General features: G+C 48.5%; 14 protein-coding genes and 2 non-coding genes across 16 annotated transcripts in view; 5 read left to right on the top strand and 11 right to left on the bottom strand.

Moving 5' to 3' along the window:
* Positions 1-2,067: 2,067 nt before the first annotated feature.
* On the bottom strand, positions 2,068-3,656 carry ASPWEDRAFT_105336 (MFS transporter; the record flags this gene model as incomplete). The annotated part of the gene is made up of 4 exons (XM_040827714.1): positions 2,068-2,275; positions 2,323-2,451; positions 2,504-3,490; positions 3,544-3,656. 4 exons carry the CDS (start codon positions 3,654-3,656, stop codon positions 2,068-2,070), a joined length of 1,437 nt encoding a protein of 478 aa, XP_040693311.1.
* Positions 3,657-4,397: 741 nt separating this feature from the next.
* ASPWEDRAFT_37449 (FAD/NAD(P)-binding protein) lies at positions 4,398-6,552 on the top strand. The gene has a single exon (XM_040834685.1). The coding sequence runs from the start codon at positions 4,449-4,451 to the stop codon at positions 6,414-6,416; it is 1,968 nt and encodes a 655-aa protein (XP_040693310.1). The 5' UTR covers positions 4,398-4,448; the 3' UTR covers positions 6,417-6,552.
* Positions 6,553-6,765: 213 nt separating this feature from the next.
* Positions 6,766-7,423, bottom strand: ASPWEDRAFT_37448 (uncharacterized protein; the record flags this gene model as incomplete). Its single annotated transcript, XM_040834684.1, has 2 exons — positions 6,766-7,138; positions 7,213-7,423. 2 exons carry the CDS (start codon positions 7,421-7,423, stop codon positions 6,921-6,923), a joined length of 429 nt encoding a protein of 142 aa, XP_040693309.1. The 3' UTR covers positions 6,766-6,920.
* Positions 7,424-8,084: 661 nt separating this feature from the next.
* On the top strand, positions 8,085-8,905 carry ASPWEDRAFT_37446 (seipin co-factor family protein). Its single transcript, XM_040834683.1, has one exon. The coding sequence runs from the start codon at positions 8,154-8,156 to the stop codon at positions 8,796-8,798; it is 645 nt and encodes a 214-aa protein (XP_040693308.1). The 5' UTR covers positions 8,085-8,153; the 3' UTR covers positions 8,799-8,905.
* Positions 8,906-11,538: 2,633 nt separating this feature from the next.
* On the top strand, positions 11,539-12,121 carry ASPWEDRAFT_37445 (uncharacterized protein). Its single transcript, XM_040834682.1, has 2 exons — positions 11,539-11,703; positions 11,796-12,121. The coding sequence occupies exons 1-2, from the start codon at positions 11,612-11,614 to the stop codon at positions 11,899-11,901; spliced, it is 198 nt and encodes a 65-aa protein (XP_040693307.1). The 5' UTR covers positions 11,539-11,611; the 3' UTR covers positions 11,902-12,121.
* A 53-nt stretch (positions 12,122-12,174) lies between these two features.
* ASPWEDRAFT_385106 (uncharacterized protein) lies at positions 12,175-12,962 on the bottom strand. The gene has a single exon (XM_040834900.1). It carries the CDS (start codon positions 12,812-12,814, stop codon positions 12,362-12,364), a length of 453 nt encoding a protein of 150 aa, XP_040693306.1. The 5' UTR covers positions 12,815-12,962; the 3' UTR covers positions 12,175-12,361.
* Positions 12,962-15,279, bottom strand: ASPWEDRAFT_385101 (fungal specific transcription factor domain-containing protein). Its single transcript, XM_040834899.1, has 2 exons — positions 14,154-15,279; positions 12,962-14,099 (listed from the first exon to the last, which is right to left on the bottom strand). The coding sequence occupies exons 1-2, from the start codon at positions 14,925-14,927 to the stop codon at positions 13,110-13,112; spliced, it is 1,764 nt and encodes a 587-aa protein (XP_040693304.1). The 5' UTR covers positions 14,928-15,279; the 3' UTR covers positions 12,962-13,109.
* On the bottom strand, positions 14,879-15,241 carry ASPWEDRAFT_37443 (Zn(II)2Cys6 transcription factor domain-containing protein). Its single transcript, XM_040834681.1, has one exon. The coding sequence runs from the start codon at positions 15,205-15,207 to the stop codon at positions 14,956-14,958; it is 252 nt and encodes an 83-aa protein (XP_040693305.1). The 5' UTR covers positions 15,208-15,241; the 3' UTR covers positions 14,879-14,955.
* Positions 15,280-15,401: 122 nt separating the features above from the next.
* ASPWEDRAFT_66430 (NAD-dependent epimerase/dehydratase family protein) lies at positions 15,402-16,797 on the bottom strand. Its single transcript, XM_040838850.1, has 5 exons — positions 16,722-16,797; positions 16,467-16,672; positions 16,328-16,405; positions 15,821-16,278; positions 15,402-15,755 (listed from the first exon to the last, which is right to left on the bottom strand). Exons 1-5 carry the CDS (start codon positions 16,736-16,738, stop codon positions 15,480-15,482), a joined length of 1,035 nt encoding a protein of 344 aa, XP_040693303.1. The 5' UTR covers positions 16,739-16,797; the 3' UTR covers positions 15,402-15,479.
* Positions 16,798-17,139: 342 nt separating this feature from the next.
* Positions 17,140-18,756, top strand: ASPWEDRAFT_37440 (NAD(P)/FAD-dependent oxidoreductase). The gene has a single exon (XM_040834680.1). It carries the CDS (start codon positions 17,180-17,182, stop codon positions 18,413-18,415), a length of 1,236 nt encoding a protein of 411 aa, XP_040693302.1. The 5' UTR covers positions 17,140-17,179; the 3' UTR covers positions 18,416-18,756.
* An 848-nt stretch (positions 18,757-19,604) lies between these two features.
* ASPWEDRAFT_169458 (DUF3632 domain-containing protein) lies at positions 19,605-20,435 on the top strand (the record flags this gene model as incomplete). The annotated part of the gene is made up of 1 exon (XM_040830464.1): positions 19,605-20,435. One exon carries the CDS (start codon positions 19,605-19,607, stop codon positions 20,433-20,435), a length of 831 nt encoding a protein of 276 aa, XP_040693301.1.
* Positions 20,436-20,477: 42 nt separating this feature from the next.
* ASPWEDRAFT_385072 (uncharacterized protein) lies at positions 20,478-21,236 on the bottom strand. The gene is made up of 3 exons (XM_040834897.1): positions 21,017-21,236; positions 20,866-20,962; positions 20,478-20,813 (listed from the first exon to the last, which is right to left on the bottom strand). The coding sequence occupies exons 2-3, from the start codon at positions 20,941-20,943 to the stop codon at positions 20,520-20,522; spliced, it is 372 nt and encodes a 123-aa protein (XP_040693300.1). The 5' UTR covers positions 20,944-20,962; positions 21,017-21,236; the 3' UTR covers positions 20,478-20,519.
* A 281-nt stretch (positions 21,237-21,517) lies between these two features.
* On the bottom strand, positions 21,518-21,589 carry ASPWEDRAFT_t61. The gene has a single exon. It is a non-coding gene; the product is annotated as a tRNA-Glu (tRNA).
* An 8-nt stretch (positions 21,590-21,597) lies between these two features.
* On the bottom strand, positions 21,598-21,682 carry ASPWEDRAFT_t60. Its single transcript has one exon. It is a non-coding gene; the product is annotated as a tRNA-Asp (tRNA).
* A 107-nt stretch (positions 21,683-21,789) lies between these two features.
* Positions 21,790-22,309, bottom strand: ASPWEDRAFT_37437 (uncharacterized protein). The gene has a single exon (XM_040834678.1). It carries the CDS (start codon positions 22,222-22,224, stop codon positions 21,898-21,900), a length of 327 nt encoding a protein of 108 aa, XP_040693299.1. The 5' UTR covers positions 22,225-22,309; the 3' UTR covers positions 21,790-21,897.
* An 835-nt stretch (positions 22,310-23,144) lies between these two features.
* Positions 23,145-23,700, bottom strand: part of ASPWEDRAFT_25437 (uncharacterized protein) — a gene marked incomplete at both ends in the record, with an annotated part of 1,099 nt that continues 543 nt past the window's right edge. The window contains one exon of the mRNA XM_040832731.1: positions 23,145-23,212. Coding sequence (XP_040693298.1) covers positions 23,145-23,212 — 68 coding nt within the window. The remainder of the gene's footprint in view (positions 23,213-23,700) is intronic.

Here is a 23,700-nt window from a genome sequence, read left to right as displayed (position 1 = left end):
TGTGGCTAGTCTACTTTGAGGACAATATCCGAAGCTAGATCTTTCATCTTGACTTAGTCTAGTGCTTATACGACTCCACAATAACCAAGACAAATAACAACTCATCATTTCATTAAGGAAGAAAAAACAGCCCGCTGATCTACACTCCAAATGGCGCTTATGGCTCTATGCGACTCCAACCCTCTACACTAACTGCTTCCCCCACTCTGCAGCAACGCCCGTAGGCAATCTTCATCCCCCGCCTCCGCGGCGTAATGTAGCGGCAGCCAGCCAGCCGCGTCAACGGCGCCCGGGTTTGCGTGATGCCGAAGGAGCTCGCGCACGATCGTATAGTGGCCGCAGCGGACAGCCGTGTGCAGAACGGAGGAGCCCTCGCCGTCGAGGGCGTTGGGATCGGCGCCGCGGTCAAGGAGGAGGCGAACGGCGGAGAGGTGGCCGCGGGTGACGGAGATGTGCAGGGGGGTTGTCCAGGTGGTGTTCGTACTCGGTGTAATTTCTGCATCTGTAGGTTGGATGGGTTGGGTGGGTGTGTTTACTGGTGATAGGTAGTGTGGCTGGGCGCAGGCGTGGCAGGTAGCGCAAACGGTGGCTATACCTGTTAGCTTGAGACATGTCGTTGTGGGAGGATACTCACGTTTGTTTGGGTCGGGGAACACGGTATCTGTATATAGCAGGGAGAGGTCCAATGGCATCGTTGTTGATGCCAGGTCGATGTCGATATGGCTGTATCCAGGGGCAAGCATGTCCAGGTTATGTGATGCATCCATGGTATAATCCTGGCTTATGCTGGCATCGGTATTATGATTGTCTGCCAGGTTGTTCTGCTCTGTTGCACTATTGGACTCGCTGCTCTGCGCCCTTGATCTCGTTCCCTTTGTACCCTTGGCGTTTTGGCCTTATCTGTTAGTGAGATAGAATATAACAGTAGCGACGAGTATAGACTTACGATGTTTTCGCTGAGCAAGTCTATTCCTCTCCCTTCGCCGTTCCAGCGCCATTGTGTCTTCCAGTATGAACATGCCAGGCGGTGTAGACGAACTCATCATGAATTATTTGCCTTAATGATAACAGATAAGATATGAAAAGGATATGACATGTACACGGCGATATGAACCTCATTATATGGCAGCTGATCTACCGGGCCGGTAGGCAAAATTCCTCACCATATTCCAAATTGCGGCATATCCAACCTGCAGAAGTGGGTATAGATTAGATCACTTTACTCACTTCGGATCAGAGGAACTGCCTTTCCTGACAGTTGAAGCATGTAGACTCAGCAGGCTAGTGTGTACATCATGAAACCCATACCTATCACCCCAACACCTATGAGACTGCCCAAATCGTCTGGAGGCAAAACGGCTTGCCGGCGTAATTTCGGGTGAACTCTGTCGGATCAGCATGGCGTTCATCCGGGAATGACTAAATGACTCTAAATGACACACCAATGAGCAAAATGGCATTATTGCATTGTGCACAGCTGGCAACATGGGCCTGTAGGCATCCATCATTGGTGTCTAGAAGCCATGCCAAGATGCGTTAAGCGTTGAATGATCTGACGTGTTCCTAGACCAATATCAGACGATGTTATTAACAAGTAGCTGGTTTGCAGAAATACGACCGTTTAGTGTTTTCTCTTACCTAAGTTTAACCTGAGTGATAGGCCAAGATACTTCCCCTTCTGCACGCTGATCTGCAGCCTAGAGTGGCGCTATTTAATCCCTGCCAGAGAAAATCAAACCCTGGTCAAGTTAAAGTGCTAATCTGCATGGCTGAAACAAAGTGTCAGTTTTTAATTAAAAAGTGGCGGTTTCTTCTCCAACTTACCAGGATCAGAGAATTCAATAGGTCGTTCTGGACTGCAGAGTTTGTCTGGAGATCATAATTCATAATTGCATCCGTGTATTATGAAACATTTTATGCACCAGAGATGAAGCGTTCTGACAGCATTATATTAACAACAAGTTGGCTAGAAGATAGGGTATACGCTGCAAAGTATAAGAACACTACCTACTTCCCATTGAAAGCACGACATGGCCTCATATATTTTGTGACACATACAAGATACCCCTATGGCTCAATCCTCGACTTCCCCCGCAACCACGGTCCATATTTCATAAACAGCACTGGAATCGGAATCATCACAGCCGCCAAACACCCAATCAGCGTGCCTGCCCACTGCACCCCCAGATTCTTGAACATCTGCTTGGCGAAGAGTGGGAATCCGGCTGCCACGGTGGAGCGGAGGATGATGTTTGCGGCGACGGTGGATGCTGCTCTGCAAGCTGTTAGTATATATATCTGATTATAGTGGTGGCAACATACAGAGGTAGGTAGGAGTCGACTAGATAATTGAAGCACGGGAGGAAAATGCATATAATGCCAAAGCCGATGAGAACGCCTGACGCAGTTGGGACCATCCAGTGGATGCTGGTGTAGCTGGTCCAGCTGAACCTGTTTTGTCTTAGTTCATTCGTTCGTCCTTTCTTTCTTTCGGGCTTCTTACCAGAAAACTCCTACAGTAAAGACTGGAGCACCGATAACAGCCGAAGGAAGTCGCCATTCAGGCACAGGCACATTTTTATTCTCGATCAACTTGCGCACATATGCAGACTGCTGTGAGAGGACCAAGCCGCAACCACACGCTTGGCCGATTATAAGGCCGATAAAGGTGAGACCGGCCTCTCCGGGATTCATTCCATACACCGACTCAAAGACATACGGATATGCGACGAGGAGAGCGTAGACGAGGCCGTAGATAAAGGACATGTAGAGCGATATAACGAGGATAATCGGCTCGGTAAAGAGCAATCTCAGAGGCCGTGTAAAGTACTTTTCCAATAGCTGCTGAAAGTCAATCTTGACCTTTTCCTGCTTCGCGTGAATGCCCCAGTTGGAGGTTTGCTGTCGTAACGCTTCGGCTTTGGCGATGAGTAGACACGGGGCATAGGTTTCCTTGACGAATAGTATATCCGAGACTGTCATTGCAAAGGCCATGAAAGCAGGAATGTAGAGCGTCCATCGCCAGCCGAGATAGCTAGACGAGATAAACCCCCCAATAAACGGACCGCTGAATGGGCCGACAAACACCGCAAGCGAGTATACTGTAATAGCTGGTCCACGGTGGATGTTATTAAACAGGTCGGAAAGCACAGCGGGCACGACAGAGAGCTGACTGGCTCCAAAGAGGCCAGCAAAGAAGCGACAGATGATGGCTGTCTGGATGTCTTTCGCAACCGCAGATCCAATGCTAAACACCCCCACGCCAAACATGCCTACAGCCAATGGCCATCGTCTGCCGATCAGCTCAGAAGAGGGTGCCCAGACTAACGGGCCAGAAGCAAAGCCCAGCACAAACAGTGTTGTACCTAGAATTCCAACTTCAGAACTCACTCCAAACGTTTCAGCGACGTCAACGGTTCCCGGGGCAAAGATGGCACTGGCGAATGATGCGACAAACGTTCCGAAGCAGACAATGACGGAGATGTATAGTCTGGAACGAGCAAGGTTAATACGGATCGGGCAATTGCAATTGGCCGTGCATACTTGACAGAAAGACTCCAATTGTATGGATGTTCGGGGTCCTCTGGGCCGTCGAACGTGACCTCATATTCTTCCAATTCTGGTAAAGCCGGGGGGAACGATTTTCCTTCTCCCATAGAAAGGTAGTTCTTTTCATCCTGAGTCTGCGCCTGAGCCTCAGGATCGCTTTGACTCCATAGGGAGGGGCTCATGTTGTGTGTTTCTCAAGTTGACAATAAAATTTGTTGTAAGGCTGAGGATGACTGGATAAAAGGTGTATAATATCACTGGATTGTGTGACTCGGTAAAAAGTCATCTCGCGCGGAAGTCGGGTATTGCGGACATCGGACAGTCTGAATAGAGGCATGCAATGCTGGAATCCCGCAATAGCCGACGGCGGCTTTTTGGTCGGATTTTTCGATCAAGTTGGCTAAGTCCTACTATGGAGCCAGATAGTAAATAGAGCTGTCATGCTAGAAACAGATATTGTGAATGGCATGACTTACTCTCTCAAAACACAACGCCACTTGTGCTATACAGCCAATTGCCACGGTAATACTTCGGCACAATACAATAATACTTGAATAATAAGCATTACTGCATGGCTCCACATTAAGTCTAGAAGTCTTGAATTCTGATGGTCATATAAGATCTGCATTATAATGTCCTGTCACGTATGCACTGTCAGTATGCAGTGTAATGCAGTATGCAGGTGTTTTATAGATCTGCTAGCCCTAATTCTACTGACAGCGCATGTAAGATGACACTGTACAGTCAGTCTGTCATTCTATACATCACGATATTTTTGATCTAGATGTCAACTTCATGCTCAGGATAGATGTATATATGGCCTAACTCCCCATAGATCAGAATAGAATGAAATCCAACACAGCAACATCAATATTCAGACATCCTACATTCTAGACATCATGAAGTACACCATCCCAGCCATCCCTTCCGGCACCACCCACGCCCACATTGCCATTGTTGGCATGGGACCCCGTGGAACCAGCACTCTCGAACGTCTCTGCGCTTCTGCTCCAGACTTCCTCAATCCAGGCACACGCCTCACAGTCCACGTCGTCGATCCCTCAAACCCAGGCGCTGGCCGTGTCTGGCGCACTGAGCAGTCGTCCGAGCTGCTGATGAACACAGTTACATCCCAGGTGACACTCTTCACCGATGAAAGTGTTGTCTGCTCAGGCCCCATCCGCGAGGGACCAAGTCTGTACAAATGGGCTGCTGCTGCCAAACTCGGGCTGGGACCGGACGACTACCCAACCCGTGCTCAGTACGGCCACTATCTCGAATGGGTGTTCAACAAGGTCGTTCGCGAGGCTCCCCCCGAGGTTGAGGTGGAGGTGCACTCTGCCCGTGCTGTTCGTCTGGACAATGCCAGTGATGGCCGCCAGACGCTCACTCTCTCAACTGGCCGCAGCATTCCCGGTCTTGCTGCGGTGATTCTGTCCCAGGGCCATCTGCCTCTGCTTCTTGACCCCGAGCAGCAGCAGCTCGCCATCTACGCTGCACGAAACAATCTCCGTCATTTGTCGCCCTCCAACCCAGCGGATGTCGACCTTTCCTCCTTGCAGCCCGGTGAGCCTGTTTTCCTGCGTGGACTCGGCCTCAACTTCTTCGACTACATGGCCCTGTTGACCATCGGCCGTGGTGGTCGTTTCACCCGCACATCCCACGGTCTGCGCTATCATCCCTCTGGCAATGAGCCCCGACTATATGCTGGCTCCCGTCGCGGTATCCCATATCAAGCACGCGGTGACAACGCAAAGGGCGCATACGGCCGTCACTATCCCCTCATCATCACCGACCAAGTGATCAACGACTTCCGCAAGCGCTCCGAGTCTGGAAATGCACCAGATTTTCTGACTGAGATCTGGCCACTCGTCGCAAAGGAGGTGGAAACAGTCTTCTACGAAGCTCTGTTGAAACAACACGGAAAGGAGGCTCCCGATTTCCAGGCTAGATTCCTGGCCACCCCGCGAGAAAGTGCAGAAGAGGCACAGATCCTTGAGGAGTTTGGCATTTCAGAAGAAAACCGCTGGTCGTGGGAACGTATTGTCCGGCCATACGGCGAGCAGACCTTCACGGCCGGCGTCTGGCGCGACTGGCTTCTCGACTATCTGCGCGAGGACGCCAATGAAGCTTCACTCGGTAACGCCGATGGTCCACTCAAGGCCGCTCTGGATGTCCTGCGGGATCTACGCAACGAAGTGCGTCTCATCGTCGACCATGCCGGGTTGTCTGGCACCTCACACCGCGACCACCTCGACCGGTGGTACACGCCTCTCAACGCCTACCTATCCATCGGACCCCCTCGCCAGCGCATCGAGCAGATGATCGCCCTCATCGAAGCAGGCATCCTCGACGTCCTCGGTCCTCGCCCAGAAGTCCGCCCCGAAGACGGGGCATGGATCGTCAACTCCCCACAGGTCCCCGGCTTGACCGTCCGAGTTACGACTCTCATTGAAGCGCGTCTGCCAGAGCCCAACCTGCGAAACACAGCTGATGACCTGCTCGCCCACCTCCTCAAGTCAGGCCAATGCCGCCCGCATCTCGTGGACGGGTATGAAACTGGTGGTCTGGACGTGACGAACGCCCCGTACCAGCTTATTGACTCCAAGGGTCGGGCTCATGAGCGGCGATTTGCTGTTGGTGTTCCTACTGAAGGTGTACACTGGGTCACTGCGGCTGGTGCCAGACCGGGTGTTAACTCGGTCACTCTATCAGATACAGATGCGGTGGCGCGGGGAGCGCTGAGTGCAGCTATGACTGAAAGGGTATTGGCACAGCCACCAGTGCAGCCACCGGTGCAGCAGTTGACGGATGTCAAGACGTGGGCGAATGTTGAGGTGGCAGAGGTTTCTGCTTTGGAAGATTGAAAGACTGTTTTGTATAGAATGTTAGTATATGATTTGTATTCAGGTTTAGAATGATAATGCATTGATTTTTATGGAAAATTGCACTTCTTTTACCACTTTCTGGCCATCGCAATGCTATTTATTAATTAGACAATCAGACTCTCCTTGTCCGTGGTAAAAAGAAAATGAGCCGTACACCTGGAGGTTTGAGGCAGTCGATAAAAGCAATATAAAAAGACTTATATTGTTAGAATTACTTATATCTAAAAGGGTTTATTGAGAATTTAGAACTTACTTTTTCTTTATCTACTATAGCAGCAATAAGTTCATCATCAGAGTTTTCTACTATACACAAAACAGAATTATATATCTCTACCTCACTACATAATCTTGGAATATACCTACACGAGTACTACATTTTATCCAATATTCTGCACAACTCAAGACCAGAACTCTATTAACAATAGAAAAATAGAAATTCCAAAACATCAAAATTCTACTTCATAATAGCCATCAAATGAAACATCAGGCCTCGACCCGCTTATACTCCCCCTTCTCCACCATCTCGTTGATCGTCTTCTCCGTAACCATCATCGCCTCCACCCCAGCCGGCGTCCCACAATACACCGTCGCATGTAGCACGGTCTCTCTAATCTCCACCTCCGATACCCCATTATTGATCGCACCCCGCGTATGCAACGCCAACTCCAGCCACGCTTTCTGCGCGATGATTATTCCCAGCGCTGTCGCATCTGTCAGCAACCATCTTCACACCATATTCCAGCATGTTGTATTTGAGTGCAATGTGTATACGCACTGAGAAGACTCCGCTGCTTCCGATCCAGCCCCGGCCGCTGCCAGACATTACCCCACGCATATTCCGTGATGAGCTGCTGTCCCGGGCGTGAGAACTCGCTGGCGTTGTTCCATGCGTTGTTCACGTATTCGTTGCCGAGAACTTCTCGTCGGACTTGGAGACCTTCAGTGAGGAAGTGGGCGTGGAGGTCGTTGAATTTGGGATCGGACATGGTTGTAGTATAAAGAGGGATGGATGTGTATGTGTTGAACGGGACTTGGGCTAGATGAGGTGTGTGAGATTAAATGTCTTGCATGGGGGAGCCAGTCTATTTCACTGTATAATTAGACAGTTTTAGGATTGACATCAACATGGATGTGACCATGCAGATGACATGAGACGTTAGTTGATGACAGTGCAGGAGAGTGGGTCTTGGATAGAGTTGTAGAAAGTCAATATGAATTCCCCGCAGCCAATTGTAAACAGCAGTCAACTCCACATGATCTCTATCTGATTGATATGATTTTTTTCGAACAAAAAAGAAAATAATAGAAAAGGAAAGAAGAAATGAAAAAAGAAGAAGGGAGAGTAAGAAGAATAACCATATAACAGCAGGTATTCAGTCATGTCTACCCACCCAGCCCTACCCTATTGGTTATATATATATAGACAGGTACAGCTACAGCTGCAACGTAACACTATCTACATAGCCAAAATAACAGCACAAAAACCAAGCATAACTAGACCTTCATGGCATATTTTATTTTATCCGATCGATTATCCGATCCCCTTTATCTGGTCAGCCGAAACTTGATTAATTTGATATACACTGTACCCGGCGCCTTCTACGTCATATATACGCATTCCCCCACATGATATATCTACATGCCTTGTACTTCATAGAATTAAGCTGTAATTGAAAATCGACGTACTTCTCTTCAACCTCGCCATACTCCGTCGAAATGATTCCCAGCGCCGTCAGCACCGCTCTGCCCACTGACGCAGTAAACGCATTGCCAACAGGCGACATCAACTCCGCCGCGGAACAGCAGACTGAAGATGTGACAGCGGCAACAGCGCATCTAACACACTCTGTGGTTCCAGGTGAATTCCCCGAGGGAGACAAAGACAGCCCAGACCAAGACATCCCCTCCTTCTCGTTCACAGATTGGACGAAAGGCCTGGTCGTCAGATGTATGGATAGCTTCGAGTCCGGCGTTGCCGGGCTAGTCGGTCGGATACTCCCCCCTCCTCGACGGGTGCAAGTATACGAGGCTGCGGTTTCTCGACCTATCGCTACAACGTTCATTACATGCCAGCTTGTTTGCTGTGGGGTTCCGCTGCTGGTGTTTGTAGCGGGGGCGTTGGTTTTCGCTGCGGTGGCGATACTGCTATGGGCGCTGCTGTCGTTTCTTATTCTTGGACCGATCTTGCTGGTGTCGAGTTTGATGGGGATTTCTTTGTGGGGGTGGGGGTGGGTTTTGTATGGGTTGGTCAAGTGGGTGGATGAGCTGTTCTTGGGAGGGTTGATTACGAGATTCTGGCTGTCTCGAGTTCGGGCACAGGGTGAGGAAGGTGAAAAGCAAGAGGAGGCATATAAAGAGTAGGCTAGAATTGCATTAAAAGGAATGAGGAATCATGAGAATACTGTGAACTGGCTTGTCATTGTACCTTGGATATATCATAAAATATGGAATTCCCCGCAAGAACTGGCCAACCAAGTGAGAACGTTTCCCAGAGGGTATCTCTCTTTGATAGTATCTCAATATACCTATATAGAAAAACATACGACAGCAGGGCGTGCTTAAACAGTCAGTAGTTGGGTGGGTGCCGCCTAGGTGAAGAATGAATGAGAGCTGCTTTAGTATTACATGACCAGGAATGAGAAGGCGTCAAAGCTATATGATACTGAAAGAAGAATACGAAGCTATTTTGAATAAAGCGATGCGATCGACTAAATTGGTAATTGAGAAAGGCCTGCTTCTCTGAATGAGTTGAGAAGACAGGTCGCATTTCAACTGAAAATGGAGCTATTTAACTAACCGAATACGGCAAAAATATGCGATGATAAGAGAATCTCACCGTACCTTGTATTCAAAAAGGAGGCTTTGCGTGTAATATGAAGAGATAAGGTCATATCACTGCGCCTCATATAGGACCTGTGAGATAGAGGCAATTGCTTCAATTCCAACCACCAATGGCGGAAAGCCGGATAGCGGTATCTACCGCCGCGCAGTTGAGACATCTCCGTCAGGACACCTGGCATGCCGAAGCCCGCGGCGATCCTCGCAGATAAGAGACTATCAGGACTACCTTAGCCAGCCCGATCTAGTCTAATCCGCAGCCAATTTCATATTGAATACTGGGCTCCTCAGCCAATTCAAAGCCCTATCAGTGACATACCAGGTCAGTACTAACAACGGCCAAGTGTCAACCCGCGGTAAACAAGCCATAGAGCAAGCTTGCAGCTTAACGTATCCAGTTTAAGGGAGATATAATAATAATAATTAGAACATATTGTGTCCCTCAAACACTCAGTCTTTAGCATCTGCACATAGCCACCTGATAGAATGGGGCCAAAATCTTTGCCTCCGTCCATTGTGCAATATAATTGGGATAAATACAGTGAGGAAACCGCCCCAAAGAGGCGAAAATGTGGATGGAGTGGTCAAAAGAAGGGGCCAAGGATTCACCGAGAGCCGCCCGAGACAACGTTTTCTCCACTAACTCGCCTTTCACATGCAGCTGCTAATCCTCTGAGGGTCGGTCTCCAGCTTCTGCTCAGCCCTACATGCCTTATATTCAAAGCAGCGAAGGTTTTTAGATCTGAGCCGGACCCCAGCCTTGGAACCAGATCTTTTTTCTAAGAATATTGTCGCAAATGAAAACGCTTGTAGTACCCCGCCAGCTCTGAACAAGCAAAATGAATTCCTAGGGCAACCGCCATACTCCATGTATTTATGTATATGTAGGGCCTTATCTGCACCATTGAACCAATGACGCTCTGCTGAATGAATCTCTCCCAAGGTGTGTTGTAAAGATGAAATTGATCTGATGTGAGAATTAATATCCACCAAGGCCCAGCTGGGCAACGATTTGGGGGCTTTAACCTGCCCCCCACATTTAATGTGTGGAGATGCGACGATCTTTCTTAAATTAGCACAACATTATGAAGATGTAACAGCTGTTAACCATCATACTATTCTCATCGTCCTATAACCAATAGTATATTGTTATCAGTCTCATATTCTGGGGGCCAGTCATATAGGGGCGAGATGAGTGCCTTATGAGGTAGTGCATCTAGCATCTGTATTATCTTGGATAGTAAGAATACTGATAATCCTTCTCCACTTTTTTTCAGTGCAACCTCAATTCTTGGTCTGGTTCTTAAAGTGCATACATAGTGCAAATAATATGAAGAGCTCATCCATTTTCTATATTGGAAGTGAGGGACACTAATTATTTCATGAGAAGTATTAGGGGTGGATCTATGCATAAGGAGATTAGAAGATGCCCTGAACTTCCGAAATGCTTATCCCCAAACTTCCAAATGCTTGTTCTCGCCACTCCTGCAGATGTAGAGGTAGGCTGAGACACTCATTCCGGGGCCAACAGGAAATTCTCATGGCTGAGGCTTATAAACTGCGCGATTCCCACTATAGCCCCACAAAGATCTCTTGATACTGGGCCAGTGGCTGAGACAAGCATTGTGCTTAACTGGATAGGGTATACTCTGCGGCCCCACAAGATACCAAGCATTCGAATCCTGGCCGCCTGAAGTTGATTTAGGTCATGTCCCCGAAGTCAGCATCAACCTGATCATATGTTGAGTGCGCCTGTACGTACAAGAAGCCTGCATTTTGCATTATAGAGTATATGGCTTCATTTATGAATTGAAGGAGATGCAGTCCTGTATTGGAGTAATCATGTATGGCCTGTTTAGTGGCTTAAAGAACCCCAATCGAGCTTTGTAGAAATCGTATCTTCATATAAAAAAAATGCCGACTAAACCGTAATGGTTTGAACTACTGTTGGTTCCATGGATAGATTTGAGTGGATCGCATAGCCTTCCAAATCAAGAAGAGTGTGGATGGGAGGCGAAGTCAGTCAGCGATGTGGTATCGACAGCTCGCTATATCTTTGTGGATCTCTCGCTATACTACGTCACTGGTTGATGTGGCCCGCATCTTTGTTTCGCAAAGATGATGTGAGAAGAGCATGGATTGGAGGCAAAGCCATTCATCTTCGGATGGACCTTGTTGATGACCGAGATACCAGAGTCAGCGAGGATATTTAAAGGTGCGTTCATCCTCACCCTTTGCTTCTCTCTATCACTCAATCATCAAAGCGTCTCAACAAATCTTCACACTATTACATCCTCTTTTCGCTTTTCAAAAAGCCCATCAAACCTCAAGACAAAATGCGTTTCTCTATCGCCTCTCTCGGTCTCTTCCTTGCAGTCGTTGGATCTGCCGCTGCTGCCCCATCTGAGCAGGTTGCCCGTGGAAACACGTGAGTACAATCCCAGCTCAATCAAAGACTCCTTTATCATTGGAGATAGACTCGAATGTTAGGATGTACACCATGCTAACACGCAAAATCAGTGAGTGTGGCCAGGACTTCAATGGCGCGAAGACTTGCGTCGCCAACTGCGCCAAAGGAAGCTGCCATGTTATCGCCCTGGGTCCCCTCCACCAGTGCAGATGCTAAGCGGAAGGGATTGATTTATTCCACAGCTTCCAGTGCGGAAGTGCTATAGAGGGTTCGGGTTGGATCACTGTGACCAAGAGGGGAAGGGGAGCTAGCGGGAGTGACGATGTGGCCACGAGAGCATGTAAATAGGAGCCTGGTGCTCGATTGGAAATACAACCATCATGTTTGTTTTACAGTCTACCAAGAATACGTGAAATAAAGACCTTCAACATGTCCATACTGGCTCCGCCTGGCAAATATTGACAATATAATACGGGAAACCCAACACATAGGCTACTGGGAAAAAATAGTTCAGTCAAAGCCAAAGATGATTTTTGTAAACTTAATGACATCATCACTCATGGATTTCCATTATTTTCTAATGTAAAGCATGCTCATGCAAGAACAAAAGTGCCGAATTCTAGTTCGGCCTCAATCCAAGTCTGAAGATAGGTCTGGGCAAGTGCAACCCGTCTGCTTATTCCCTCATAGGTAATCGACAATCATAAGATGAAAAATAAATCTCTCGTCTGGTTTGGGCCTTCCTAGAGGTCTCCCAGTCTGTATCTCTGATAGTAAGATCCAGGTTGCTCCAATATAAGTGGTCCGACATTCGGGCCCAATTATCGTGGACACCAAGGGAGAGAGCCAAGACATTCAAGTATTGATTGCTGAACTTGAAGAGAAATCCATCTTTGTCCATAGGCCATGGATCTATGCTGGCCACTGGCTTCGCAGTCTCTGTGCAAAGTTTGATGTACCTATCTAGACCCAGGTGTGTGTCTAGTCCAGGAGGTACTACGCGAAGGCGCATAGACTGGGTGTAAGTAAGCATTCCCCCTGGCTGAGATATGGCTGTCGCAGCATGCTCTGAGGGAAACCTATCTCCTATAGTTACCGGCACTTGAAGTGCATGTGCGTCTTGAATCATATTATCAAGAGACCTCCACGTTTCCAATAATGACTTCCAGTCTGTTTTGCACTGAAGATCTTCTGGGCTCTGCCAGAACAGAAGCTCCTTTCCAGGCTATTGACAGCGCAAATACATGCGTTGCTGGGGAGTATTTAGGGTTTGATTCTTAACGCGGGTGAAATCACAGGTACTTGAAATCCAGTATCCCCGTCTCCAGATGCAATCGCCCGTGTTATCGACCCGATGAAGATCCTTGACGTCATGCATTCACACTGAATAGAAGGTCGAGGATCTACCAGGTAAAAGTCACTCTCTATACTACAATGATTGGGCATCGGTCATGTCCTAGGACGTCAAACCAACTGATTGTATAGTCTTCTGTCTCTTGCCGGGCTTTCCACACCTGTTGGGCGACCTTGGCAGCAGTAGCAAAAGTATTGACAGCGGTTCGGTCCAACATGTCATACAGCCAATGTAGAAAACGGGCCTGCAGTGTGCTGTCAATAGCCTCACATGCTGCGATAAAACAGGGCCAAATTAACGACGAGTTGTACTCCTCTTTTTGGTTGGAGCTGCATGCTTGCTCTATGAATCGAATGGCCTTTTGCACAGTTTCCTGGAGGATGAAAGCGTTGACGTTGTGGACACGTCGATAGTAGAAAAGGATCAGACTTTGATGCATGGCAAACGAATTGTAGCATGCTGTTAGTCGACTTCCGCTGTCGCTTTCCGCGCCGCTCGAGCAGGGCGAAAAAGGTAGCGAAGGCTGCCTCTTATCCCAGGAAAGTATCTGGTACTCTAGAGTCTTTGTCCGTTTGCTGAGATTGACAACTAGGTCGGGGTCGGCGACGGGGTCCCGATACAAAAGCTCCTGTTCATTGGCTAGACGGATGGCCTGCGACAAGAGACCTATCAAAGATTCCGGCACCCCGTACATATCCGGGAACAGAGTATCATTCCAAAGCCCCATCACCTCTAGATGTATGTCCTGATGGCCGACTGCATTGTTCTTTTCAATACGCGTGTCAAGATCGGTCAACGACGCAGCGTCAGACAACCGAAAACTTCGCAGGGTCCGCTTTGACGCTCCGTCAGATAAGAGACTGGAGCTTGGCCGCGCCGGACAAACGCTGACGAGCGCGCATCCACAGGTGCTTTCTGACATGATGCGAGTCCAGGTATACACATGGTGTAGAGCCCGAACTCTAGATGATTTGCGAGACTCGGGGAGTCCCCGTCGTCGAATCAAACATTCGGCTTCTAACAAGAGCTTTTGAGCATTGTTGTAGAGCCCTGAGGAAATCTTTTTTTACAAGATTAGCATGTGCACAGCAGGACAGAGCAAATATTGAGATACCTCGAGAAAAACCATCGACAAGATGGCCATTAGTAGTTCCTTATATTCCACCGGGTTTCTACCCGTGGCCTCTTCTTCCAAGGCAACATAAAGGTGCTGGCTAGCAATTCGCTGGGTTGACGCCCGCAGCGTGTCATAATCGGATGAATCTCGAGATCGCATTGAGCGATGAAGACAGCTCGCGGCCAGAAGCGAGTGGAAAAGAGACAGACCTGTATGGCTGGCCCTTTGGCTGACGAGTAACTCGGCGTAAGTTGCCATGGCGGTAGGAAGATGGATATTGTGCCATGGGCAGTTTGGGTTGCCCCGTAACGGATAAGAAAACGAAATGACATGGTCTTTGAAGTGACGAAGGAGCTCGGGCGCCTGTGGTGGAACATCTGGCGGGGACAGGCGAGGATGTGGTGGTGGAGCGGACAGCGTGGGCGAGAGTCTCGGTTGCAACGGGCGGATATCTTCATCTTCATCTGTCCTCTCCGTAGCTGGTGGCGTGAGCCCAAGAGGTTGTCGGTTGACTGGCATATATCCCAAGTCAGCCTCTGGGCCGGCCAGATCGATTCCAGCTGCCAAACAATCCTCTACATCTTCACGACGTGGAGAATGACCGTGCTCCAAGGCTTCGTGCTGCGGAGTGGGAGGCCGGTTGTCTTGCATCAAATCCAGAACCCCAAACGGTCCGTGAAACAGACCGGGACCAGAGCGGGTGTGATCAAGACTGTCCAATGCGGCATTGACCGATTGCTTTCCCAGGCTTCTGACTGTGATCCGTGTCATGGATTCTTGTTCAACCACTGGTCATCCGTCAATAGACCGCATTCTCATTGCCGGATGTGGGCATCGAACCTTGATATAGCGGCCGACGAAAGACACGATCTACGCTTTCGGGACTCTTCATGTTCGCCGCGTCGCCAGGCCATTTGACCTGAGGGCTGTAGCCGGGACATGCAAGCCCAGTGGCCTGGCACATCTCGCACCTTGGTCGAGTTTCGTCACATTTGAGATGACGGGCACGGCAGGTGTTGCAACCTGTCAAGGAACGGGCGTGGTGCACCATTTCCTCATGAACACCCTCTATGTTTATTATTCCGGGGTGTCGAGCAAGATATAAAAAGGAGGGAAGAGTGCGCAGTTGCAGCCACGAGGAGGGCGGGGGAAGGATAGCGATTTGTCATCCGGAAGTGGACACCACGCAGGTGGCAAGTCTAACCGCCACTACTAAACTATCGATGAAGCCGAGTTACAAGTCTAAATATACAGAGCAATACAATTATGAACATGTAAATGTGAGGATCCTCAGATGATGTAATGCTCAGAACTATGGCCAAATCAAACGAGCTTCTCAGCCGGTCGTGGGTGGTGCATCAACGCTTCGGCCAGAACTGCCCGTGGGATCTCCTCCTCAATTCCGTGTGCCTGTGGAAGCCATCCAAGAAGCTCCCGGGCTCGAATCGCTTGATACTGGGCATTGGTGCCCCAAATCACCGATCCATGAGGGGTGAGTCTGTCGGCGGTTTCCGAGTCCATTTCCACCACCTCGGGTGATTTGATGAAGCCTCGGGAGTGGGCAAAGGTGGATATCTTCTTCGCGATGTCCCCAAATGACTGTAAAAGTAGTAGATTAGCCTAAACACAAATATATTACCAACAAGACAAAAAGAGAATCTCACTATCTTCCCGGATTCGGCAAAGTAGACGCCGTTCTCGTTCCACAACAATGGGTTCGAGCCGCGTGAGGATGCCACGGCCAGCCGCACGAAAAGAGAGGTCAAATCGGCAATGTGGATGGTGTTCCAGGTGTTCAGACCCCGGCCGACATGAGGGCAACGGCCGTGCTGCAGAGCGGCTTTGGCGAGGTCTGGGATTTGAATACTCCGTTGATTGACAGGTCCTCGGCCCTTGCCGTAAATGAGCGGGCCGTAGACGATTGCTGTCCGGGCCCGGGGATTACTGGAAGGGAGATCACGGACTAGATGATCTACAGTCCTCTTGGGAGACGCGGCGAGGATGTCATGGATCTCTGACACGCCTGGAAGATCGTTGTAGATCTTCGATCCGGGTTGACCAAACGCCTTGGACTGGATTTCTCCCCCGGCCAGGAAACTAGCGCCTGCAATCTGGATCCAGGCTATTCGTTCATCAGTCCCTGTTATCTCCTTGAGAACAGAAGGTCTTACTTGGGTTTTCCCGTTCACTCTTCAACAACCCATCGGCAATGGCCTTAGCACTGGGCACATGACTCGAGCTTGCTAGATCTTTTCGGTTCATCGGTGTATCAGTACGGCTTCTTGCTCAGTAATCAGACGTTCAACGTACGCAGAACGACGTCTGCCTCGGACGCTGCCTGCTGGATCTCCGCGCTCGAGTCCAAGTCTCCAATTAACGGAGTCACCGTGGGAAATCTGCCCGTGACTGCGGCTGCCTGACCCTGGTTTCTCACCAGCGCCGTAATGCGAGACGAAGCAAGCGACTGAGTCAGACCGTACAAGACGTCTCCTCCGATGAAGCCGGTAACACCGGTTCTGTCACTGGTTAGTTCCACTTGGCCAGTCCATTCCCACGGGGTCTTACATCAAGATGCGACTCATTTTGAGGCAATATTGGGGTCGAGGCAGAGAGAAATTGCGATGGAAGGTGGTCGTATGTGCGGCACGAAGTCTTCACTGATATGATTGATCTCTTCTGGGCTTTCCCCGGCATTCATATACAACAGTTGAAGGAGTACGTAATCGGCATCACCTGCTTGAGCATAATGATTGATCACCCGATCTGGAGTTGCTAAGCGAGAGGCAAGCAAGAAACGCCGAAGCGTCTCCACAACGGTCTGTGCCGCTTGCCACCCAACTCGGATATAGAAATTTATCGCGAAGTAGACGGCTTACCAACCTTTGGAAGTACGTCGATGCATGCAGATAGGATCAGGGCAGGATGTAGATGTATAAAAGACGGTGTTTGGTCTCGCATTCTCACCTCCAATCTCTCTGCATTCAGGTCAATTTTCCATTCTCCCAAACCCTCTGACAAGCACCATGGCCGTCACCCAGTTCACCACCTCGCCAACCCGGCAACATTACGATGTGGTCATCGTAGGAGGTGCTACCAGTGGATCTTCCATTGCCTGGCATCTCAGTCAAAACCCAGACTTCAAAGGCTCCGTGCTGGTGGTCGAACGGGACCCTTCTCTGCAATATTCCGCCACCAAGGCGAGCAACAACTGCATGCGACAGCAATTTGCGACCCCGATCAACGTGCAAATCGCCCAATATGCCGCCGATTTCGTGAAAAGATACGGTGACGAGTTCGGTCCCGATCCTTGCGTTCCCAATCCTCCGATCCGCCAGTTTGGCTATCTCTACTTGTCTGATTCGCCTGCATTCACAGAGATTCTGAAGAAGGACCAACAGCTCCAAGAGAGTTGTGGTGCAGCCACTGCGATCCTCTCAGCTGCCGATGTGAAAAGCAAGTACGGGTGGTTCAACATCGAGGATATCCACTCTGGTAGCCTCAACACCAAAGACGAGGGCTGTTTCAACGCGTTTGGCATGGTGGAATGGATGCGGCGAACGGCCTGCGAGAGTACTCGCGAGGCCACCTGGGTCGAATACATCGACAATGAAGTGGTCGCTATGGCTGTTGATCAAGGTCGGATCAATTCCATCACCTTACGCAGTGGAGAGGAGATTACGACTAGCAATGTCGTCAACGCCGCGGGAACCCGTGCTGCTCAGGTCGCCGGGCTGGCTGGCGTTCGGCTCCCCATCGAAGCGCGCCCGCGGTATACGTACATCTTCGAAGTCGATGAGCCACTGCCTCACGACCTGCCGCTGACGATTGATCCGTCGGGCGTGCATTTCCGCTCTTATGCTGCGAAGAACTACCTGGTGGGCTGCCCGCCAATTGGTCCCGACCATGCGGTGGATGTGGATGACTTCAGCTTTGCCGAAGATGCCTGGAAGGACAAGATCTTCCCCATCATTTCCAACCGTGTTCCCGGGTTCAAGTCGGCTCGGGTCACTGATTCATGGATGGGTCACTACGAGTTCAACACGTTCGACTGCAACGCCATTGTTGGGCCTCACGATAATATCAGCAACCTGTTCTTCTGTGCTGGATTCTCGGGACATGGCAGTCAGCAGGCCCCCGCATGCGGACGGGCAATTTCTGAGCTGATCGTCCATGGCAAGTTCATGACCTTGGATCTGGGAGTGTTATCATATTCGCGAATTCCTCTAGGTCGGCCTCTGACGGAGCGGGCGGTTATCTAATGGGAGGTCTACGAGGCTGCGAGCGTGCTGTAAACTGGACTCCTATATAGACGGAGAGAAGAAGTTGAGCAGTCATCAACCATCTTCCACATATAGTAGAAATGTCATAACATTTTATTAAGCCATTTTTTACCAGAACGAGAACCTTCTTGCACGGATCAGTCAGCCCGGAGTCATTAGGTTCAAATATAGAGCCACTTTGTCAAAGATACAAAGATAGTGACTACTGTATGTTACTATGTGTAAACACCCCCCAGAGAGTATGAGAGTAATGTGGGTATTTGCAATGCAATGCTTGGTTATTTTCTGTCTTGAGGGATACTCAACTTCTTAAATATTGCATGCCTTGAGGCTACGTTAATGATGAGGTCTATCCATTATGACTTTCATCTCTAAGATGATCCTTTGAGGCAGATTTTTGGTTCTACGTGAATGGTTTGAGGCTGTTCTAGGGAATCTAGAGCTTTTTCTGAGGTGAGATGTATGTACACAGGAGCTCTTCCCCAGTTGGGGCTGACTTGGGGAGGATTCAGGGTTGCTACACTAAAGCTATTAGTCTATGCTTTTACTTAGGATCCGCAAGTAGTCGCAAAGCATTGACCAAGGGGGCCAAATGTACAGACTTGAGTGCGGGGGATTGGGGCCGGAAGCGGCAGATCAGGGTCACTGGGTGTGGTGAGAGGAAAAAAGAAAGATTAAAACACAGATATACACCAAGAGATCACATTAAAAAGGACTGTTGTTATGGCTACTAAACTGAACCATATAATAAGAGCGATTCTAGGACCAGCATCCTAGAATATTAGTCTCTTACTAATGACACAGGGGTATTAGGATTACAATGCTCCTAGTGGTGAGGTTATGAAACTAGAATCGCTCTCTTTGTACAAGCTTGGTTAAGTAGTCATGCGTAGCTTATTATATGAAGCTAAACAATATAGCATAGCCTTGTGAGACCAGACTATGAGTCAATCCTCCACAGCCCGTTTACAGCCCCCTTTATACCATCACCGCCTCCTTGAGATTTGCCTATCCTTTAAACAGCAAATGAAGCTGTAATCAATGATGTAACCCTGCAATTTAATCATATATGAGTGACAAAGTACAAGTTATTCTACTTGACACTCTATCCTCTATCATCACAAAATACCATTCAGCATAGATCACGCCACCTCAACATTACTTGAACATGGTACCCCTCTCCTGGTTTGAGGCAGTCAGCTTACCAGAAAACGAGGACTGTCACCCAGACGAAGCACAGGCCTTGAAGGAGTACTACCAAGGCAAGACCACCGCCCATGAGGCCGCATACGCCATCACCCGCCCACTAGCCAACTCTTCCTCCGACGATCTTGGTTTCGACAGGAACGGACTTTGGAGTGTGTTGATAACCGCAATAACAGAATGGCCGCGGTCTGAAGCCCCAGGACTTCTCCAGCTCCTCAAAGCCATCCAGCAGGCTCCGGAGCCTAATATACGAGAAGAAGCTAAACATTCGGTGGAGGATGGCCCATTCTGGGATGAACTGCCGGGGTTCGGACACATGTGGGCTGACCAGTTTCAGCGGGAAGAATGGAGAGATGCGATTGATGGCAGACCGGGTGATGATGATGTGCGCAGGGAGATGCACGACAAATACATATTTATAGCAAGCCTTGAGGCGACATTCTACGATCAGCGGATAGCGGGAATTCGCCTGGATTGGGGGTATGAGTGCATCACGGATGCGTTGGAACGGAGTAACGCTGTTCGTGATATCCAAATTCCCATGGCGGCAGAGTGGCTCAAGTTATTGCCGAGACGGTTCTACGAGGGCGCATTGAAGCGAGAAGAGGACTGGCCTTTGAGGAGAGACTATCTAGATCTGTGGAAAGGTGGAGATATCATGACAGTGGAGCGATGGCAGTGGTGGAAGAGTCGTTTGGAGGCGTATGTCACAGAGGGACTCATGGGAGCAGATTCAGTTCGGGCAAGTCTCGAAGCCATGAATGCTGTGGAGGAGGAACAACAACTAGATTAGGGTATTCATGCAACCTGTCAGAGTTTCTGGCCCAATTCGATTTGAAATAAGCAGTCCATCATATGAATATACCGTGGCTAGTGGCTAAAGATAAATACAAAAAGGAAATACAAGAAAAAAAAAAAAAAAACATGAGCCCAAATGAGCCCCAAAAGCCTCAGTCCATGGGAATGACCTCAATCTCAAAATCCCAATGGTAGTCGCGGATACCCTGCCAGTCCTTGAATCTTTTAAAGGCATTTCTCTCAAAGAACTCATGGCCTCCAGTGACATTCTCCGTACGCTTACCATTCCATCTATAGATCCTCTTGGTGCCGCTGACTTCCTGGTCCTTTGTAAATTGATCCACTTAAACAGACGCAGCATCTGGCTCTGCGACTAGACTATCAAATATATCCTGCTTGGCTCTTTCATAGGCTTGCCCAAATACTGCGTTCCAGTTATGCTTGATACGCCCAATATAGCCTCCTTCGGAATCTGTTTGGTAGTGCCTGATTTCTGTGGCCATCTTGTGATTCCTCTTCTGCCTGATAGGATTGAATTTTAGCTAGTAAGGGAAAAAAATGTGGAAGGAAGCTTACTGGGAATCTATAAACGAATACTGATCTTGAGTTAAAGTATGAAATATATTTCGTTCGTTCAATAGATTAGCCAAGGGAAAGCATTTCTTATATATCTTTTACTTTACTTGTGGCGATAAGATTTCGAAGGAAAAAGGTAGGTTTGCGTGAAGCAAGCTTGAATCTACTAGAATCAATGACGTGTAACTTTCATCAAGGGAATATAGATAGTGGCAATATTCTGCTTAAAAACTTCTCGGAACATCGTTCCGAGCCACAGAGGCCTGCCTGTCAATGATACTAAATATAGAAAACACAGAGCTTCACAGTCTAGATTCGAAACGATACATCGGCTCATTGGAACAGGTAGTGCAGCTACTGTAGTTGTGATATAGAAAGTTGTTTCATCTGAACAGAGCATGTTTAAGATTGGCGCTGTGGATGCCTCCGTTATCATGCCAAACCCGATCAATCCTCAATTTGATGATAGGAGCAAAAGTCAAAAAGTTAAAAAAAATCAAGTTCCGACACGGGGAATCGAACCCCGGGCTGTCGTGTGAGAGACGACGATGTTAACCACTACACCACATCGGATAAAGAATCTCTCCCTCGGGGAATCGAACCCCGGTCTCCCGCGCTTATCAGGCTAATGACAAGCGGAAATCATGACCACTAGACCAAGGAAGATACCACCTAGGTTATCCCAGTTGCTTGGCGATGTTCATATCTAGAATGACGCTATCTATATTAAGAAGGAAAGCTCGGCTCAGCCAGCCTGCCCTTGAGCGTTTGATGTAAATAATACAAACGGGGTACATCTGTGTCGCGTTCATAGAGCGGTCTTGCCCCTTTGTGAATCGCATCGAGTGCTGCAGGCTGAAGGACGACTTGCACTAGCTGGGTCACTTCAACACTGCCTGCTTGCAGCTGACTCGAGCCCAGGGAATCATCACACAGCTTACGGGCTCGTATCTCAACGTCATCAAGGAGTCGGTGGTCTCGCCATTTCCAACGTGAAGTGTGACTGTGCCGATCTGCTCGCGCCCCTGCTCTGTGGTTCCGCCGCGGCGGAAGGTGGTGGACGATGGGGTTGTGAAGCCCAGGCGTTCAATGGTACCGTTCTCTGGTAGGATATGAAGAACGTGGATCATGGTACTAAACTTGCCCATAACAAGAAGCGCAGAAGGTATGGTGGACGGGGTGAAGGTATTTTTAAAACTGGCAAGCATGATTATGGGAGTTAAACTCAACACCAAGTACGTCTTTATAGGATCTAAGGCTTTATTCGGAGATATGCAGAAAATTAAAACTACCTGATTATGTTGAGTCGAAGCTTAGCATGACCTTTGAACCACGATTGGTTCTTGTGGTGGCAAAAGTAAAGGTAGCCCACATTTTAAGCAAAATCAAAGTGTGCGTCAATTCTACCCGATGCGGGGCATCCCAAGGATTGTTCGGCACGTCAACATAACAGATTTTACCTCTTTCCATCGGTTTAATTGAGGAAACTAAACAGATCAGTGAGACTGAAAATAAATAAATAAATAGATAGATAAAAAAAAAACAAACAAACAAAAAAAGTAGCCATGAGGTTCAGAAAAAGACAAAAAAGTTGGTTCCTAACTGAGGGCAGGAGTGGTGCATCCAAAAAGTAGGTACTGTCGAGGTAGCCGAGTGCAGGACCTGAACGTATAGTTATATCAAGGAACCCTGTTTAGATTGTTTCATACTTTTATAATGAACATCTGCAATATGAAAACTTCAAAGAATTCAAAACACATACAACTGGCTTCTCCGCGGCCAATACCTTGGTGGGTGGCTGTAAGGTGAGAATATGGCCATGCCGCTCCTTAGTCACGCGACCTGGGGTGATTTGAGCAGTTTCCAACAGATGTTTCTGCGCATCGAGAAGCCAATTTGCCGAGAATCCTTTGAGGGCCAGTCTAGAATTCCCCTTTAACCCAGCCCTCGGTATGATGAAATGTCTATAGATATATGGCTGAGGTTACTCTCCTAGTCAACACCATGTAATTTGTCTGTGCCCGGGCACCGATAATTTTGTAATTGTTTGGTATTCTCCATGCCATCATTACTTGACAAGATATGGCTTTATTATTTGCTCCCTCTTTAGCTCTACAATTGTCATTTTTTACATTATGTCTAGGATGACTGGAGTATACTCTTTACTAGTGGGATTGTCACGAAAAAAACTTGTCACTATAGACTTTGGTTCACTACTATCAAATAATTATTTTTAAGTCAATCAGAATTCGAACAACACAACGCAGTGGAATAGAGGTCAAAGGAGAAATTGGGGGGAACAGAAAAATAGGACAGACGATATCCCAGACAACATTATCATAGATGAGGGGATCAAGTAAACCATAGCAGTCATGGGTTATTAGTATACCCACTTTCTCAACAATAGGACATTAGTGTTTGTCATTGCACTTGCACTTCTCCCAATCCCAATTCTTGCATGAGGGGTCCTTCTTGCAGTGGTGATCGTTGCACTTGCACTGCTTCCAGTCCCAGTCCTTGCACGAGGGATCTTTCGTGCAGTGGTGATCGTTGCACTTGCACTGCTTCCAGTCCCAGTCCTTGCACGAGGGATCTTTCGTGCAGTGGTGATCGTTGCACTTGCAATGCTTCCAGTCCCAATCTTTGCAAGATGGGTCCTTCTTGCATTTATCATTGCACTTGCA

Source organism: Aspergillus wentii (genome assembly GCF_001890725.1).
Source record: "Aspergillus wentii DTO 134E9 unplaced genomic scaffold ASPWEscaffold_2, whole genome shotgun sequence".
In the NCBI taxonomy this organism is placed as follows: Eukaryota; Fungi; Ascomycota; class Eurotiomycetes; order Eurotiales; family Aspergillaceae; genus Aspergillus; species Aspergillus wentii.
The sequence above is the reverse complement of the archived record's forward strand: the minus strand, read 5'-3'. Positions and strand labels throughout refer to the sequence as shown.

Coding starts and splice junctions, on each gene's coding strand:
- ASPWEDRAFT_37449 (XM_040834685.1), top strand. CDS start 4,449: ATGAAGTACACCATCCCAGCCATCCCTTCCGGCACCACCCACGCCCAC.
- ASPWEDRAFT_37446 (XM_040834683.1), top strand. CDS start 8,154: ATGATTCCCAGCGCCGTCAGCACCGCTCTGCCCACTGACGCAGTAAAC.
- ASPWEDRAFT_37445 (XM_040834682.1), top strand. CDS start 11,612: ATGCGTTTCTCTATCGCCTCTCTCGGTCTCTTCCTTGCAGTCGTTGGA. Junction 11,704..11,795: donor CAGGTTGCCCGTGGAAACAC/GTGAGTACAATC, acceptor ACGCAAAATCAG/TGAGTGTGGCCAGGACTTCA.
- ASPWEDRAFT_385106 (XM_040834900.1), bottom strand. CDS start 12,814: ATGATTCAAGACGCACATGCACTTCAAGTGCCGGTAACTATAGGAGAT.
- ASPWEDRAFT_385101 (XM_040834899.1), bottom strand. CDS start 14,927: ATGACACGGATCACAGTCAGAAGCCTGGGAAAGCAATCGGTCAATGCC. Junction 14,100..14,153: donor TGTCGATGGTTTTTCTCGAG/GTATCTCAATAT, acceptor TTGTAAAAAAAG/ATTTCCTCAGGGCTCTACAA.
- ASPWEDRAFT_37443 (XM_040834681.1), bottom strand. CDS start 15,207: ATGGTGCACCACGCCCGTTCCTTGACAGGTTGCAACACCTGCCGTGCC.
- ASPWEDRAFT_66430 (XM_040838850.1), bottom strand. Junction 16,406..16,466: donor CGAGGCAGACGTCGTTCTGC/GTACGTTGAACG, acceptor TGAACCGAAAAG/ATCTAGCAAGCTCGAGTCAT. Junction 16,279..16,327: donor GAGTGAACGGGAAAACCCAA/GTAAGACCTTCT, acceptor ATGAACGAATAG/CCTGGATCCAGATTGCAGGC.
- ASPWEDRAFT_37440 (XM_040834680.1), top strand. CDS start 17,180: ATGGCCGTCACCCAGTTCACCACCTCGCCAACCCGGCAACATTACGAT.
- ASPWEDRAFT_385072 (XM_040834897.1), bottom strand. CDS start 20,943: ATGGCCACAGAAATCAGGCACTACCAAACAGATTCCGAAGGAGGCTAT. Junction 20,814..20,865: donor TCAAGCATAACTGGAACGCA/GTATTTGGGCAA, acceptor TTGATAGTCTAG/TCGCAGAGCCAGATGCTGCG.
- ASPWEDRAFT_37437 (XM_040834678.1), bottom strand. CDS start 22,224: ATGCTTGCCAGTTTTAAAAATACCTTCACCCCGTCCACCATACCTTCT.